Source organism: Larimichthys crocea, unplaced genomic scaffold (assembly GCF_000972845.2).
Source record: "Larimichthys crocea isolate SSNF unplaced genomic scaffold, L_crocea_2.0 scaffold322, whole genome shotgun sequence".
In the NCBI taxonomy this organism is placed as follows: Eukaryota; Metazoa; Chordata; class Actinopteri; family Sciaenidae; genus Larimichthys; species Larimichthys crocea.
The window spans coordinates 225,629-244,687 of record NW_020854246.1 but is presented as its reverse complement, the minus strand read 5'-3'; the positions used below and the strand labels follow the sequence as shown (position 1 = coordinate 244,687).

At 46.5% G+C, this 19,059-nt stretch overlaps 2 protein-coding genes across 7 annotated transcripts in view; both read left to right on the top strand.

Moving 5' to 3' along the window:
- LOC104938316 (kunitz-type protease inhibitor 1-like) overlaps positions 1-2,788 on the top strand; it is a 5,288-nt gene extending 2,500 nt beyond the window's left edge. Inside the window, exons 3-5 of the mRNA XM_027276167.1 lie at positions 1,824-2,022; positions 2,132-2,194; positions 2,263-2,788. Coding sequence (XP_027131968.1) covers positions 1,824-2,022; positions 2,132-2,194; positions 2,263-2,444 — 444 coding nt within the window. The 3' untranslated portion in view covers positions 2,445-2,788. The remainder of the gene's footprint in view (positions 1-1,823; positions 2,023-2,131; positions 2,195-2,262) is intronic.
- A 1,859-nt stretch (positions 2,789-4,647) lies between these two features.
- The window catches only part of LOC104934449 (pleckstrin homology domain-containing family G member 3), a 34,488-nt gene continuing 20,076 nt past the window's right edge, over positions 4,648-19,059 (top strand). Inside the window, exons 1-3 of one of the 6 annotated variants that reach the window (XM_027276170.1) lie at positions 4,648-4,767; positions 5,358-5,456; positions 7,499-7,558. In XM_027276170.1, coding sequence (XP_027131971.1) covers positions 5,402-5,456; positions 7,499-7,558 — 115 coding nt within the window. In that variant the 5' untranslated portion in view covers positions 4,648-4,767; positions 5,358-5,401. Of the gene's footprint in view, positions 4,768-4,815; positions 5,232-5,357; positions 5,457-7,498; positions 7,559-19,059 lie in introns of those variants that run through there. The other 5 variants (XM_027276168.1, XM_027276173.1, XM_027276172.1 and 2 more) reach the window with 5 other exon arrangements.

The window sequence follows — 19,059 nt, the reverse complement described above, 5'->3', positions numbered from 1 at the left end:
ATATAATAACATATACATACATGTGTACATATATGTTATACAGATATATAATAACATATACATACATGTGTACATATATGTTATACAGATATATAATAACATATACATACATGTGTACATATATGTTATACAGATATATAATAACATATACATACATGTGTACATATATGTTATACAGATATATAATAACATATACATACATGTGTACATATATGTTATACAGATATATAATAACATATACATACATGTGTACATATATGTTATACAGATATATAATAACATATACATACATGTGTACATATATGTTATACAGATATATAATAACATATACATACATGTGTACATATATGTTATACAGATATATAATAACATATACATACATGTGTACATATATGTTATACAGATATATAATAACATATACATACATGTGTACATATATGTTATACAGATATATAATAACATATACATACATGTGTACATATATGTTATACAGATATATAATAACATATACATACATGTGTATATATATGTTATACAGATATATAATAACATATACATACATGTGTACATATATGTTATACAGATATATAATAACATATACATACACGTGTACATATATGTTATACAGATATATAATAACATATACATACATGTGTACATATATGTTATACAGATATATAATAACATATACATACATGTGTACATATATGTTATACAGATATATAATAACATATACATACACGTGTACATATATGTTATACAGATATATAATAACATATACATACATGTGTACATATATGTTATACAGATATATAATAACATATACATACATGTGTACATATATGTTATACAGATATATAATAACATATACATACATGTGTACATATATGTTATACAGATATATAATAACATATACATACACGTGTACATATATGTTATACAGATATATAATAACATATACATACATGTGTACATATATGTTATACAGATATATAATAACATATACATACATGTGTACATATATGTTATACAGATATATAATAACATATACATACATGTGTACATATATGTTATACAGATATATAATAACATATACATACATGTGTACATATATGTTATACAGATATATAATAACATATACATACATGTGTACATATATGTTATACAGATATATAATAACATATACATACATGTGTACATATATGTTATACAGATATATAATAACATATACATACATGTGTACATATATGTTATACAGATATATAATAACATATACATACATGTGTACATATATGTTATACAGATATATAATAACATATACATACATGTGTACATATATGTTATACAGATATATAATAACATATACATACATGTGTACATATATGTTATACAGATATATAATAACATATACATACACGTGTACATATATGTTATACAGATATATAATAACATATACATACATGTGTACATATATGTTATACAGATATATAATAACATATACATACATGTGTACATATATGTTATACAGATATATAATAACATATACATACATGTGTACATATATGTTATACAGATATATAATAACATATACATACATGTGTACATATATGTTATACAGATATATAATAACATATACATACATGTGTACATATATGTTATACAGATATATAATAACATATACATACATGTGTACATATATGTTATACAGATGTATAACAGCAGCAGTTATGACGCTTCATTCTTCATGAAATCATGCAGCCTGTGACTGACAGTTAATAGTAAAGTAAATAATATAAACATGAAGCTAAGGGCCGTGATTGGCCCCCGGGCCGTACTTTGACCATCCCTCAGCTCGGTGCTCGGAGCCGCCGCACACCGGGCCGTGTCGGGCCAGTCACACGCGCTGGTACTACGACCCTCTGGACAGGAAGTGCTTCCGTTTCACGTACGGCGGCTGTGACGCTAACGGGAACAACTTCAACGACCAGAAGACGTGCAGCGAGACGTGTGACGGAGTGACCAGTACTACAGATACACACAAATACACACAAATACACACAAATACCCATGAATACCCATGAATACAGTCGTATAGAGCAGTAGCACAGTGTGTACTCTGTGTACTCTGCAGAGAGCGACGTCTTCTTCAGAGGAGTCTTCGAACGTTTCGATAAACTTGAAGAAAGCGACTCAGGTGAGAAGAGTCTGTCACGTCCCACAATGCACCAGGTGCAGGCGGTCACATGGTCTCTGTCTCCTCAGGTAACATCGCGCTGGCCGTTCTTCTGTCGGTGGCCATCTTGGCTCTGCTGGTGATCCTCACATACTGCTTCCTGAAGGCCAGAAAGGAGCGCTCCCATAGGCCGGTCGCCACAGGCCCCGCCCACGTGGCGCTGTCAGAGCAGGACACGCTCGTCTACAACAGCACCACCAAACCTGTGTGATGTCACCACCAAACCTGTGTGACGTCACTGCCACACCTGTGTGATGTCACCGCCGCACCTGTGTGATGTCACCGCTGACAGACTTGTGTCATATTTCTGCTGCCGTGACGTTTCTCCTCTTTTGATTTTTCTTTTTAAAAAACGTTTGATGCTAATTAGCTCCTTGGCTCCACGCGTGAACGTTCAAGAACAAGCGTCGTTGATTTGATCAGTGTGTTTTTACAGTGTGTTGGGTTCTTCTGTGTTTCATATGTGTGATGTATTTATGAAGTGTTTGGGTCTCAGGTTCACGTCGTCTCAGGTCGTTTGTGTCATTAAAGCTGAACAATCAAGCACGCTGTCTTTTTCTAAACATCAACGTCACATGACCACAACATCTGAACGTCTCCATGACAACCGAGGAACACTCTCCAGAAACACACACACACGAAAAAGAGTTGAGTGAAGAAGTCTCCAGTGTGTGTGTGTGTTGAGGTTCATGTCTGGTGACTCCATCAGATTTATATGAACACATCAGTAACTTGTTATGTTTCATCTCAGCATTCTTTACAGGCTGTAGCCCACGTGACACATCTCATTTAAAAAACATATTATGGAGATCACTGCCCCCTAACATGCAGCAGGAGAAGTGACACAGGTTCAAATCAGATCAATTTTATTTGTATAGCCCAAAGTCACAAAGTCCATTTTCCTCTGAGGCTTTACAATCTGTACAGGGAGTGACACCCTCTGTCCTTAGACCCTCGGTTCCAGTGAGGAAAAACTTGCCCACAAAAACCTTTAACAGGGAAAAAGGTGGAAGAAACCTCAGGAAGAGCCACAGAGGAGGGATCCCTCTCCCAGGACGGACAGACGTGCAATAGATGTCAGTGTACAGGACAAATCAACACAAACATATTGTACAATTACAATGACTGATAAAATGACAATGAATTACAATGAATGATAAAATGACAATGAATCACAATGACTGATAAAATGACAATGAATTACAATGAATGATAAAATGACAATGAATTACAATGACTGATAAAATGACAATGAATTACAATGACTGATAAAATGACAATTGACTTACATGAATGATAACATGGACAAGGAACCACAAAGGAACCCACGGTCCTGAGCAGCGCAAGTGTTCTAGAGGGGTAACGTGTGTAGTAAGGTACTCTGAGGCTCTTTTAGTAAGAATTGGTGCCTGGACCCATGTAAAGAGCTTTGTACGTAAGGAGAAGAATTTTAAACTTCTATTCTAAGATTTAAAACAGGGGAGCCAATGCAAGGATCGCCCGAATGGGAGAGATGGGATTCCTCTGATCTTGGTTCCTGTCAGAACACTGTGCACGCACGCATTTGAATTAAAACTGCAAAGTCCTCAGCGGACTTAATTGGACAAAGCACCTGATAAAAAATTTACCAATAGTCCAGCTTGAAGCGTAAACAACTGCGTGGGACTAGTTAAAAACAACTCCAAGATCTTAACAGGTGGAGCTGGAGGCCAGGGTATCCCACTAAGTAAACTAAGTCTCTCGGAAGAGAGTTTCTGAGGGTTGTTTGGGGGACCCAGAACTTTCAGTTTTGTCTGAATGTTACCCAACATCAGCAATTGTCTTCATCCACTTATTTTTTTATCTTCCTTCAGACTTGCTGGAGTTTAGTTAAACTGAATGTTTGCCATTTCAGGTTTGATCGATTAAATATTTAATTTGTGTGGTTTGTCGCAGCCATAACACTGAAAATTATGAAGTGATTGTTAATAATTTCCCTAAAGGAAGCACATATAACAAAAACTGAAATTGGGTCCTAGTTTACAGTACAGCGATGAGTTTCCTTTGGTCTGTGCCGTTAGGGAGGTCATGTGTAACTTTGACTAATGCAGTCTCTGTGCTATGATGCACTCTAAATCCTGACTGGAAATCCTCAAATAGACTATTGTTATGGAGAAAGTCACACAGCTGATTAGCTACAGCTTTCTCAAGTATCTTAGACAGAAAGGGAAGGTTTGATATCGGTCTGTGATTTGTTTATTTATTTAAATGTTTGTTTATTTATTTAAATGTTTGTTTGTTTATTTAAAGTTGACTCTTGGCTCGTGACTCTTTGTTTTGAAGTTTTCCGGCGGAAGTTTCAGTAAAAAAAAAAAAAAAAAACTTTTTCTCTTCTTCTTTTCAACGAGGCGCATGCGCAGAGAGACAGTCAGTCAGACAGCAAGTCACACACACACACACACACACACACACACACACACACACAGACAGTCAGTCCGTGTTGAAGCAGCTGTCTCGGTTCGGACCGGATGTTACCTGCAGCAGTTGGACTGAAGGTGAGTTGATGTTTGGGACTCGAACCTGTGACGTGTGTGATGAATCAAAGTGTGTGTGTGTATGTGTGTGTGTGTGTGTGTGTGTGCTCCACTACACTGTGAAAACTTGGACCGAGCCTTCGCGCTGACTTGTCCCGCCTCAAGCAGCTGTGAGCCGGTCACCGTGCAGAGTGAGAGCCCGCCGTGTGGAGCCCGGTGCTGGGCGTCAACCTGTCCGGACCGAACCTGCCTGACCGGCTCTGATCGGTTCGACACCGAAACACGCCCAAAACACGGCGGTGAGCCAAGAACCGAGAGTGAGCGGGACAAGAGAGAGAACCGAGCCCGGACCGAAGGAAGGATGGAGTGAAGGAGGGAAGGAGTGAAGGAAGCAGTGAAGGAAGCAGTGAAGGAAGCAGTGAAGGACGGGTTGGACCGGTCCAGAACAGCTCAGACACGTCTGATGACGTTTGAACAAACTTTAGGTGTGTGTGCGTGTGCGTGTGTGTGTGTGTGTGTGTGTGTGTGCGTGTGTGTGTGTGTGTGTGAGAACAAAACAAATAGCAAAGCAGGAAGTGAATCAGTGTGTCTCTACTTGTGTGTTTCCATAGTAACCAGGTCAGATTCCTTACCTGATCAGAGCTGCAGACTGAGCATGCTCAGACACGCTCACCTGGCTCATCATGGCTGCTGGTTACCACGACAACCAAGTGAGGGACAGAGAGCTAATGTTAGCATCTATTAAAGCTAATGTTAGCATCTACCAAAGCTAATGTTAGCATCTATTAAAGCTAATGTTAACATCTACCAAAGCTAATGTTAACATTTACCAAAGCTAATGTTAGCATCTATTAAAGCTAATGTTAGCATCTATTAAAGCTAATGTTAGCATCTACGCAGAGCTAATGTTAGCATCTATTAAAGGTAATGTTAACATCTATTAAAGCTAATGTTAGCATCTATTAAAGCTAATGTTAGCATCTACGCAGAGCTAATGTTAGCATCTATGCAGAGCTAATGTTAGCATCTACGCAGAGCTAATGTTAGCATCTATTAAAGCTAATGTTAACATCTACCAAAGCTAATGTTAGCATCTATTAAAGCTAATGTTAGCATCTACACAAAGCTAATGTTAGCATCTACGCAAAGCTAATGTTACCATCTATTAAAGCTAATGTTAAGATCTGTTAAAGCTAATGTTAGCGTCTACGCAAAGCTAATGTTAGCATCTATTAAAGCTAATGTTAGCATCTACGCAAAGCTAATGTTAGCATCTACGCAGAGCTAATGTTAGCATCTACGTAAAGCTAATGTTAGCATCTACTAAAGCTAATGTTAGCATCTACCAAAGCTAATGTTAACATCTACCAAAGCTAATGTTAGCATCTATTAAAGCTAATGTTAGCATCTACTAAAGCTAATGTTAACATTTACCAAAGCTAATGTTAGCATCTATCAAAGCTAATGTTAGCATCTACCAAAGCTAATGTTAGCATTTACACAAAGCTAATGTTAACATTTACACAAAATAAATGTTAGCATCTAGGCAAAGCTAATGTTAACGTCTACGCAAAGCTAATGTTAGCGTCTACCAAAGCTAATGTTAGCATCTAGGCAAAGCTAATGTTAGCGTCTACCAAAGCTAATGTTAGCATCTACGCAGAGTTAATGTTAGCATCTACCAAAGCTAATGTTAGCATTTACACAAAGCTAATGTTAGCGTAAACAGCTGCTAATGTAGCATTAGCCTGGTAGCCTGTGGATGGTCTGACAACATGGCCGTCCGTTGTTTTGATGAGAGGGTGCTTTAACTCTGTGATGACATCACACTGCTGTGTGTGATCATGTGACCTTTGAGCACAGTGATCCTGGTATCAGCTGAGAGGCCGAGCCGGTCAGTCCGGTTCTTGTGTTTGTTTTGCTCATCGTTGTCTGTCAGACACAGTCAGCTGATACAGGTGTCACCTGTGTTTACGTTCAAGGAATGCTCGCCGACCTTTAAGGCCTCCAACAAAAAGTCACGTTTGTCCTTGAACGCATCGTGGATTGGTCCTCATTGAAAACCTGCTGAGACGTCTGAGACGTTTACTGACTGCAGCTTTAAATCGTACATTTGACCTTCACAGTTAAACTGAGACAAACACATAAATACACACTGTACAGATTTATACAGACTGCAGCTCAATGTGCTGACTGAGCAGCTGCAGTGTCCCTGAACGCCTCAGGGTGGTGACCTCCATTTTACAAACACCTGTAGAGGACACGCAACATTTGTGACAGTCTGCGGGACGTCACAGAGACTACGTCCAGGTTTTAGACAGTCTGCGGGGACGTCATGGAGACTACGTCCAGGTTTTAGACAGTCTGCTGGGACGTCACGGAGACTACGTCTAGATTTTAGACAGTCTGCGGGGACGTCACAGAGACCACGTCTAGATTTTAGACAGTCTGTGGGGACGTCACGGAGACCACGTCCAGGTTTAGACAGTCTGCTGGGACGTCACGGAGACTACGTCCAGGTTTTAGACAGTCTGCGGGGACGTTACAGAGATTACGTCCAGGTTTAGACAGTCTTCGGGGACGTCACGGAGACTACGTCCTATTTTAGACAGTCTGCTGGGACGTCACGGAGACTACGTCCAGGTTTTAGACAGTCTGCGGGGACGTCTCAGAGACTACGTCCAGGTTTTAGACAGTCTGTATAATGTTCTTCAGGTCCTCATATGACCTCTGTGTGTGTTTGTGTGTTTAGGTGACAGTGTGATGCCTGAAGGATCTCGCAGCTCCTCCAATGACGTCCCCATGGATGAAGGTTAGTCTGTCTGTCCTCCTGTCTGTCTGTCTGTCTGTCTGTCTGTCTGTCTGTCTCTCTGTCTGTCCTCCTTCCTGTCTGTCTGCCTGTCTGTCCTCCTGTCTGTCTGTCTGTCTGCCTGTCTGTCCTCCTGTCTGTCTGTCTGTCTGTCTGTCTGTCTGTCTCTCTGTCTGTCCTCCTGCCTGTCTGTCCTCCTGTCTGTCTCTCTGTCTGTCTGTGACGTCAGTCTTGTTGTTGTCTGTCTCTCTGCCTGTCTGTCTTCCTGTCTGTCCTCCTGTCTTTCTGTCTGTCTGTGACGTCAGTCTTGTTGTTGTCTGTCTCTGTGACTGCTGTCTTTCTTCTCTGTGGTCGGTGGTGATGTGAACCGGCAGCTCTCTCCTCAGAGGACAATAGACGTCTGTCTCTTGTTTCTTCTTCTTTGTCTCTGTGTCTCTGAGCACATTGCTGCCACCTGGAGGTTGGAGGAGTGACGCCTGTCCACCTGTCCTCTGTCCTCCAGTGTCCGTCCAGCACAGACTGTGTCTTCAGTGTCTGGACAGAGGACAGATGGACGGTCATAGTTTAATAATCCGTGTGTTTGTCCTGATAGTCTGACACACCTCCTCATTAAATATTAGCTCAGCTGAGTCAGCAGGTGTGTTTGTCCTCGATACATTACAGGTCACATGATGCACAGACCAATCAGCAGCAAGCTGATCACCTGAAGGATCGCAGGGTGCGGGCCAATAGTCAAAAAAACCCTCCTAAGTCCTTTCCTAACCACTTTTCCTTGACCTCGATGGACAACATCACAGGGTCATAAGGACAGACGTGAAGGAGAGGAGATGAGGACAGATGTGAAGGAGAGGCGATGAGGACAGATGTGAAGGAGAGGAGATGAGGACAGATGTGAAGGAGAGGCGATGAGGACAGAGCGTCACCAAGCTAATGGTTAGGCATCTACGCAGAGTTAAATGTTAGGCGTCTACAGAGCTAATGTTAGCAATCTACGCAGAGTAAATGTGTCGCGTGCTAACCAAAGCTAATGTTACATCTACCAAAGCTAATGTTGAGGCATTTTACAAAACTAATGTAGCGTAAAACAGCTGCTAATGTAAGCATGAGCCTGGTATCCTGGGGGATGGGCTGCAACATGGACAGTCCGTTGGGTTTGTGAAGAGAAGGTGTCTTTAACTCTGTGATGACAATCGGACACGGCTGTGGTGTGATCCATGTGACCTATTTGAGCACCAGGGGATCCTGGTATCAGCTGAGAGGCAGAGCCGGTCAGTTCCGTTCTTGTGTTTGTTTTTGCTCATCGGTGGTCGGTCAGCCAGTGCAGCATGATCAGGTGTCCACCTGTGTTGTACGTTCAAGAGAATGCTCGCCGACCATTTAGTCCTCCAACAAAAAAAGTCACGTTGTCACTTGAGACGACATCGTGGATTGTTACCTCAGTTAAAACCTGCTGGAGACGGTCTGAGACGTTTACATGACTGCAGCTTAAATCGTAACACTTTGACATTCACAAGTTCCACGCACCAACACATACAATACACCACTGTACAGATGTTCATCAGACTTGCCGCTCAATGTTTTTTTTTAGGCTGACTGAGCCGCTCCGTGGTCCCTGCCGCCTCAGGGTGGTGACCTCCAGTTTTACAACCCTTTAAGGACCACGCAACATTTGTGACAGTCTGCGGGACGCCACAGAGACTACGTCCCGTTTTAGACCGTCTGCGGGGACTCAGGGAACTTAACGTGCCCCGGTTTTTAGACAGTCTGCGGGGACGTCCACGGAGACGACGTCTAGGTGGTAGACAGGCTGCGGGGACTCACCAGAGGACAACGTCTAGATTTTTAGACATCTGTGGGGACGTCACGAACCACGTCCAGGTTTAGACGTCGGCTGGGACGGTGCCACGGATACTACGCCATTTTAGACAGTCTGCGGCGTTACAGAGATTACGTTCCAGGTGTTAGACAGTCTCGCGGGTCGCTCTCCCGGAGACTACCCTTACCGTCTGTTAGACAGTCTCGGGCGAGACCACGGAGACTACGTCACAGGTTTTAGACAGTCCTGGGAGGAGTCACGGAGCTACGTCCCAGTGTTTAGACAGTCCTGCGAGACTCTAGAGACTACGTCCGGAGTTTAGACAGTGCTGCGGGAGACGGTCTCAGAGACACGTCGCAGGTTTTAAACAGTCTGTCGGGGACGTTACGGAACTACGTGCCAGGTTTTAGACATAGCGGGGGGACGTCACGGAGACTACGTCCCAGGTTTTAGAACAGTCTGCGGACGCACGGAGACTACGTCCAGGTTTGAACAGTCGGCGGGGACGTCACGGGACGATCCAGGTTTAGACATTGCTGCCGGGTACGTCACAGGAGACGACGTCCAGGTTTTAGACAGTCTGCGGGACGTCAACGGAACTACGTCCAGGTTTTAGACATTCTGCGGGGACGTCACGGATGACTACGCCAGTTTAGACATCCTGCTGGGGAGCGTCACGGAGACCACGTCAGTTTAGACAGTCTGCGGGGACGTCACGGAGACATACGTCAGGTTTTAACAGTTCGGGGACTCACGGAGACTAGCGTCCAGGTTTTAACAGTTCGCGGGGACGTCACGAGACTACGTCCAGGTTTGGACAGTCGGTGGGGACGTCACTGAGACACGTCCAGTTTGAGACAGTCTGACGGAGACGTCAGGAGACTATACGTCCAGGTTTTTAGACAGTCTGCGTGGACGATACAAGGGATTACGTCCAGGTTTAGAACAGTCTGCGGGACTCACGGACTACCCAGGTTGTTAACAAGTCTGCTGGGACGTCACGGAGACTACGTCCAGCGTTGTAGTCATGTCTCGGGAACGTCAGGAGACTATCGTCCCAGTTTTTAGACAGTCTGCCGGGGACGTCACAGAGACTAGAGTCCAGGTTGTTATGACTAATTCTTGCGGGGACGTCACAAGACTACGTCCAGTGGTTAGACAGTCTGGCGGGAACGTCCAGAGCTACAGTCCAGGTTTAGACAGTCTGCGGGGACGGCACGAGACACGTCCAGTTTGGTTTAACAGTCTGCGGGGACGTCACAGAGACTCGTCCAGGTTTTAGACAGTCTGGCGGGGACGTCTCACAGAGACTACGTCCAGTTAGCAGTCTGCGGGACGTCACAGAGACTACGTCAGGTTTAGACAGTCTGCGGGGACGTATCGACGACTGGTATAGCTGTTTGTTTCTCAGGTCCTCATATGACCCTGTGGTGTTTTTTGTTTTTACGAGGTGCAGTGGGGATGCCTGAAGGATCTCGCAGCTCCTGCCACTGACGTCCCAAGGATGAAGTAGCTTGGTCTGTCTCCGTCTCTTCCTGTCTGTCTGTCCTTCCTCGTCTGTCCTGTCTGGTTCTTTGTCTGTCTCCTGTGTCCCCTTCCTGCTTCCGCCGTGTCTGTCTCGTCCTGCTGTCTTGCTGTCCTCCCCTGTCTGTCTTCTGTCTGCTCTGGCTTACTCCGTGCTGACTGTCTGTCTGGTCGTCTCCTGCCTGCCTCCGCTGTCTCCGTCCTGTCTGTCTCTCTGTCCTGTCTGTGACGTCAGTCCTTGTTTTTGTCTGTCCCCTCTGCCTGTCTGCTTCCGTCTGTCCCTCTGGCCTCCTGTCTTTGTCTGTCTGTTGACGTCAGCTGTTTGTTGTCGTCTCTGTGACGCTGTCTTTTCTTATCTGTGTCGTGGTTATGGTAAACCGGCACTTCTCTCCTCGCAGGACAATAGACGTCTGTCTCTGTGTTTTTCGTTTCTTTGTCTCTGGTGTCTCTGACATTGTCTGCCACCTGGAGTTGGAGGGAGTGAACCTGTCCACCTGCCTCTGTCCCCAGTGTCCGTCCAGCACAGACTGTGTCTCAGTGCTGGAGGAGGACAGATGGACGGTCATAGTTTTAATCCGTGGTTTTTTGTCCTGAAGTCTGACACACCGCCCATTAAATAATTAGCTCAGGCTGGAGTGCAGCATAGTGTGTTTTCCTCAATACATACAGGGTCACATGATCCACGACAATCAGCAGCAAGCTGATGCACCTGAAGGATCGCAGGTGGCGCCATAGTCAAAAACCCTCCAAGTCTTTCCTAAACATTTTCCTTGACCATCGAGTGTACAGACTCCGCAGGTCATAAGGACAACGGTGAAGGAGATATGAGGAGATGAAGGAAGGAATGCAACAATGTGAGAGAAGGGAGAACAGGACATGATGTGAAGAGGCAATAGGAAGATGTGAGTGCAGTGTGAGGGCGGTCAGAGTGGACTTTCTGTCACCCCTTACATTTGCTTCTCGGTATGGGACATGACTGTTCCGAGGAGAATAATGAGGAAGTGTGAAGAGAGAGGCGATGAGGAACCAGAGTTTGAAAGGAGATGCGATAGCAAATGTGGAGAGGAGTGCGTGAGGGACAGATGTGAGGAGAGGCGATGAGAGGACAGCATGTGAAGGAGAAGGAGAGGAGGACAGATTGTCCGGAGAGGCGATGCAGGAACCCCTAGATGTGAGGCGGGTAGAGGCCGATGTGTGAAGGGAGGCGTGGACAGACAGAGTGAAGGGAGGAGAGAGAACCCGTCATGTTGAAGGGCAGGCGATGAAGGACCGCTGTGCCGGAGCCCTGCGCTGCGGCCCGCTTGCCCGGCTCGGAGCTGCGGACAGATGTGGAAGGAGCGTGATGCGGCCCCTTTGGATGGCCGGCGCGCGCATTCCGGCCCGCTGCACGGCCGGCGCTGCGGACCCGCTGTCAGCGCCGGCCGCTGCGGCCCCTCGACCGGCGCGTCTGCGGCCACCTGTGCCGGCGCGGGACTCGGCCCTCTGTGCTGCCGCGTGAGCTGCGGCCGACTGTGAAGGCGGAGGCGATGCTGCCCATTGCCGGCGACGCGCATGCCGGCCCAGCCTGTGCCGGAAGAGGAGATGAAGGCCAGCTGTGAAGGGAGAGGATGGATGAAGACAGATGGTGAGTAGCGGCCGATAGAACAGATTTTGACATGCGCGGCGATGCGGCCACGCTGTCAGCGCGGCACTGCGGCCGCTGATGCCCGCGCGGCTCTGCGACCGCTGGTGCAGGAAGGTGCTGAGCCAACTGTGAAGCGCGGGCCGCCATGAGGCCAGCTGTGCAGGCGACAGGCAGCTGCCGTCCCCCCTTTGCCGGCGCGGGCGACTTGGCCAGCTGTGCCAGAGCGCGGCGCGCTGCGGACCCGCTTGTGCAGGGCGCGGCGCTGCGGCCAGCTGTGCCGAGCGCGCGCGCTGCCGCCCCCTAGTGCGTGTCGCGGACGTCTGCGGACCTCTTTGCAGGAGCGGCGCTGCGGCCCCGCTGTGCGGAGGAGGCGATCGACAGATGTGAAGGCGAGGCAAGCTGAGGACCAGCTGTGCCAGGAGAGGAGTGAAGACAGAATGTGAAGGAGAGGAGAGGAGGACAGATGGGAAGGGAGGCGATGAGGACAGATGTGAAGTGAGAGGAGATGAGGACAGATGAGAAGGACTGTTTGAATTGAGTGAAGCAGATTTGAGGAAAGAGGAGGCATGAAGACAGATGTGAAAGGAGAGGCGATGAGGACAGATGTAAGGGAGAATAGAGGACCGAGATAGTCAGGCGAGGCGCTGGAGACAGAAAATGTGGCAGGAGAGGAGTTGCGGACTATGTGAAGGATAGAGATGAAGAACGGATGTGAAGGAAGAGGAGATGAGAAACAGATGTGAAGGAGAGGAGATGAGGACGATGGTGAAAGGAGAGTGATTAGGACGATTTGACGGAGAGTGAATAGAGGACAATTGAGCGGGATGCTGAGGACAGATGTGGAAGGACAGGGGCTTAGGACAGATGTGACGGAGCAGAGATGGGTCCAGATTTGAAGGAGAAGGAGAGAGGACAGAGGTGGACGGAGGGAGATGGAAGACAATGTGAAAGGAGAGAGATGAGGCACAATGTGGAGAGGTGATTGAGACAAGCAGGTGCAAGGCGAAGTGCTGAAGTACAATGTGAAAGGAGGAAGAGATGAGACAGATGTTACGAAGAAGGTGATGAGGACAGATGTGAAGGAGAGGAGATGCGGGACAGAAGTGAAGGTAGGTTGCTGAAGGACAGAATTGTGAAGGAGAGAGAATGAGGACAGATGGGAAGGAAGGTGATGAGGAAAGATTGAAGGAGAGGTTGTGAGGAACAGATGTGAAGGAGAGGAGAATGAAGGACAGATGTGAAGGAGAGGAGAGAGGACAGATGGAAGGAGAGGAGATAGGACAGATGTGAAGGAGAGTTGATGAGGAAAGATGTGAAGAGAGGAGATGAGGAGTTGGAGCGACTGCTGCTCCACGCTACGTCATGAAGCACTGGTGAATGTTGTTGCGTGATCTTGGTAAAACTATACAAAGTCCAGAAGAATGGACTACACAACGCTCCTCTAGAGATCGTCCTGGATCGCTCCCCGAGCTACTGACCAGTGTTTTTTTGCTGCAGGAAAATGTCAAACTGTGACGTCAATCATCAGTCAAGTGTCAGTAATAAGGAATATTGCCAGCTGTCACAAGAAGCAGAAAGTGTTTGTTCGCTTCTATGCTCGTTCACCCGCCTGTCCCCCTCCCAACAAACTATTAGCAAGTTATGGCAAGATACTCTGAGGAACCAGCAACGGGAAACTTCATGAGGTCTGCAGGAAGCGGGATGGCACATTCCAAACAGTTTGGCCTTCCTTATCCTAAAGGGCTCGTGTGTCATCCTCTGAGCTGCAGAGGTGATAGAACACTGAGCGCTGCCTTCACAGTCCAGATTCAAACAGCCCATCATACGGACACCGTGAACACTCAGTGAGAAGCTCAATGACACAAAACTGAGTTGTTCCACAGCCTGATCTCTCTGAGGACAGAGAAGCAGGCGGCAGTGGAACCCCCCCCCGCCTGCTACCTCTGCTCCTCACTCACAGGATAATTTGGATAGTTGCCACACCCCCCTCCGCGACAGAGCTGCAGGAAACCAACACTGAACTCAAACACTGAGCCAGGACCACTCAGACCAGACCGACCGGTTTATTCCTTTGTGGCGCTCTGTTTTAAGGTAAAGCTGTATTTTACAAGCCGTCGCTTTACAAACAAACTGGTGACTCATCAGACCAAGATTTCTTTTTGACGTCGTTGCTGGAGAGACTCGTTAGAAACACGGTGTATCTGTCTAAGATTCAGAAACTAGTTAGACCTGTGTCCAGACCACCAATCACAGCCCTCTTGTTAGTAGTGAGACAGTCCCTGGGTGACTCACTGAGACCACGTCCAGGTTTTTAGACAGTCTGCGGGACTTCACGGGACTACGTCCAGGTGTTTAAGACAGTCTGGGGGGACGTCCCAGGAACGACGCAGGTTTTAAGCTGGAGGACGTCCAAACTACGTCATTTTAGACACTGGCGAGGCGTGCGTCACGAGACGTACGTCCAGTTTTAACAGTCCTCTGGGCGTCGGGACCTACCGTTTTGCATCGGGGGACGGGTTCACGGAGACAACGTCCAGGTTTTATGACAGCCTCTGGCGGGGCGGTCACGGAGACTACGTCCAGTTTTACTATTCGGACGAGGTCTGGGTTTAGGAGACGTCTGCAGGACGTACGTCTGGTTTTAGTAACGTTGCGGGACTCCAAGGCTTTTCGCAGGTATAACAGTCTGCGGGGACGGCAAGGAGACTTCTGTCCAGGTTTTGAGACAGTCGTCGGGTGAAGTCACGGAGCTTCGTCCAGGTTTTAGATCAGCGTGCGGGGACCACAAGAGACTACGTCCAGGTTTATACATCCTGCGGGGACGTCACGGAGACTATACGTCAAGTTGTTGACAGTGTCGGGGAACGGCCGCAGGGACTAGACGCAAGGTTTAGAGACAGTCTGCAAGGACGTCACGAGACTACGTCCGGTTTTTAGACAGTCTGGCGGGGACGTCGCTGGAGACTGACGTCCAGGTTTTTAGAAAGTCCTGGCGGGACGTCACGGAGACTACGTCCATATTTTAGACAAGCCCTGGCGGGGACGGACGGAGACGACGTCCGAGGTTTTTAGACGGAATCTGCGGGGCGTAACAGAGACTTTCGTCCAGGTTTAAGACAGATCTTGCGGGGGACGTCACAGAGACTGTCGTCCAGGTTGTTAGAAAGTCTGCTGGGGACGTCACAGAGACTACGGCCGGTGTTTAGACAGTCTGCGGGGACGTCACAGAGGACTTCGTCAGGTTTGTAGACCAGTCTGCGGGACGGTCACAGAAGACTTCGTCCAGGTTTAGACAGTCTGCCGGGACCGTCACGGAGGACCTACTGGACAGGTTTTTAGACAGTCTGCGGGGACGATCACTTCTCATAATGAATGAAGGATCAGATGTTTTTGGGTCAGGGTGGGGTGTGGCTGGTGAACTTAATCCTCATTATACAGATTAACACACACACACTTCACCGTGATGAGTGTCCTGGTGTCAGTCCTGTCCTCAGACTGCATGAAGAACAACAGGTGTGTCAACATGTTGTGTCTTCAGCGGTGGGCTTGGGCAGTCAAGGGGTTAATCCTCCCACAGCGAGGCGTTCGAGGCCGCAGGAACTCTGACGCTTCTTCCTCGATGCCCCGCCCACCGCAGTGACTCCCAGCTGATTACGATGCATGTCACTCTGACAGGAAGTGATGCACGTTCTTCTTCCTCGTCCTGTACCGGCCAATCTGAGTCAGTACAGAGTACTGTATATGTCACCACGTTCTGCTATGGAGCTTGGGTCGCATGCGTCCCGTCACGTTTCAACGTCAAACCCTCCGTGAAACAACTCCGCGGTGTCTCCTGAACAGGCGTGGCCATTGGCCTCCTCGTTAAACCCCGTCCCGTCCAAGACGCTCTGTGAGAAAAACAAACAAACAAACCCACAATCAGCCTGATCACTTAAAAGCTGCGTCACACCAAGATGGACTGAAGTGTCTACTGATGGACGTGAGGCGAGGTGGTTTCAGTCACACCAACATCTTAACACTGGCACACAGAACCCAAACAACTTCTCAGGAAACCGATATTTTACAGGGTTTTAGAATGTTACAGTGTTTTAGAATATGTTACAGGTTTTAAGAATAGGTTACAGTGTTTTAGAATATTTTACATGTACAATACAGAAGATTTTTGTGTTTTAGAATATTTAGTGTTTTAGGATATTTTACAGTGTACAAGAGGACAGTTGATTTGAGATCTGAGTTAGTTTTTGATCTCCAACCGTCTGTTGAGTGTTTTAGCATTGTAAGTTTGTGGTGTGTTTTTTACAGTGTAGTTGTGGTGTGTGGTTTTTAACAGTGTAGTTTGTGTATGTGTGTTTATTACAGTGTGTTTTAATGTCAGTGTAGTTGTGGTGTGTGTTTTACACGTGTGGTTTTAACATTAGTGTGTGTTGTGTGTAGTTTGACAGTGTAGTTGTGTGTGGTGTGTTTTACAGTGTGTTTACAGTGTGTTTTTACAGTGTAGATTGTGGTGTGGTGGTTTTAACAGTGTGTTTTACAGTGTGTTTTACAGTTCGTTGTGGTGTTGTGTTTGAAGTGTAGTTGTGGTAATGTTGACTGTGTTTTTACAGTGTGTGTTTACAGTGGTATTGTTGGTGTGGTGTTTTCAAACAGTGTGTGTTTACAGTGTAGTGTGGTGTGGTTTTACAGTGTGTTTTTACTGTGTTTTACATTGGTAGTGTGGTGGTGTGTTTTAACAGTGTGGGTTACAGTGTAAGTTTTTACACTGTAAAGATCTTGGAGTTCTTTGATCAGATTTGTCTCTTTAACGTCAAAAGTAAAACAAAATTTTCGAGGGACTGCAGTCTTCCACCTTACGTAACATCGGCTAAAATCAGACGCAGGTCGTGGTCTCAGAGCGATGCAGAAAACTAGTTCCACACATTTTGTTACTCTCAGGCTGGAACTATTTGTAAAACTCTTTGTTTATCAAGCTGCTCCAATAAGTCGCTGAGGGACTTTGCAGTTAATTCAGAATGCCTGCTGCACGTGTTTCTGACAGGAACCAAATCAGAGATCACAATACATCGCTCCCAATTTTGGCTTCCTTGCATTGATCCTTTAATCTAGAATAGAATTTAAATTCGTATCCTGCGCCTGACTTACAAGCTCTTTCAGGGTCAAGGCACAAGCATATCCTAAAAGAGCTCATAGTACCATTACGATACACCCTTCTAGAACACTGCCTTCCGGCTGCGGGTTGCCTTGTGGTTTCTTCAGGGTTTCCTTGTGGTTCTTCAGGGTTCCTTGTGGTCTAGGTTCCTGGTGGTTCCTCCAGGTCCTTGTAGGATTCTGGTTCAGACCCGGGCCATCACCTGTAAGACTAACAATGAGCAATAATCTAGGAATTGTTTGGGGATCCTCTCTTCTTCCTCTCTGATATTTTCCTGCTCCCTCCCTTCGTTCCCTCCTCTTTGCTTTCTATTCCGCTCTTCTTTTCCTTCCTTTATGATGTGACTCCTCTCTGTCTGGAGTCCCTCTTCCTCCTCCTCCTCTCAGGAGTGTTAACTGTGTGCAGACACTTTGGAGTGGTTCAGGCGTCTGGCAGCTGTGGTGGTGAGATCAGTGTTTTGAGTGAGCGACGAGTGGTTGAGCGGAATGGGGTAATGCAATAGGCATGTGGGTATTCCTGGCGGAGGAGGAGCAAGGAGGAGCAGGAGAGCAGGTCCATGCGTGTGGTGAATGTGGTTTTCATGTTTCACAGGAGGAGGTGCAAATCGACACTTCAGGAGCACTGCGGAGAGCGGCCGGCTCGGCGATCTTTTATCGTCCGCCGCTGGTTCGTGGTGGGCCGTGTGACTTTTTGTTGTGTGTTAAACGGGGCTGCAGAAGGTCAAAGTTCACTGTTTGAGAGTAAAACACTGCGCTGTGATTGGTCCGGCTTATCACTGGCAGTCCATAAAGGCCTCTTCCTGCTGGGGTCAGTGAACGCCGCCGGGCAGGAACCACAGCTAATGGAACGCTGTGTGTTGTGTGTGTGTGTTGTGTGTGTGTTTGTTGGAGTGTGTGTGTGTGTGTGTGGTGGGCGCGCGCGCGCGTGCATGCGTGTGCAGTTTTGAATGAAACAGTTTCATCAGCTGACACACCACTGGCTGTTATCACCTTCACAGATTTGAAATAGCTACATTTAGCTGCGTTAGCATTGATACTGACATAGCTTGCAGTTTAGCATGATAGTTGCCATTAGCTCAGTTAGCTTGATACTGACAGTAGCTGCAGTTAGCTTTGATAGCTGACATAAGCTGCTTTAGCTTTGATAAGAGCTAGACATTAGCTGCTTTTAGCATGTTATAGATGACATTAGCTGCAGTTAGCTATTGAATAGCGGACATAGCTGTCAGGTTAGCTTTGATAGCTGAACATTAGCTGCGGTTAGCTTTGATAGCCGACTTTAGCTGCTGTAGGTAGCATTTGAATAGCCGACATTAGCTGCAGGTGAGCTTTGATAGCTGACATTAAGCTGCAGTGATAGCTTTGATAGCTTGACATTAGCTTGGCAGTTAGCTG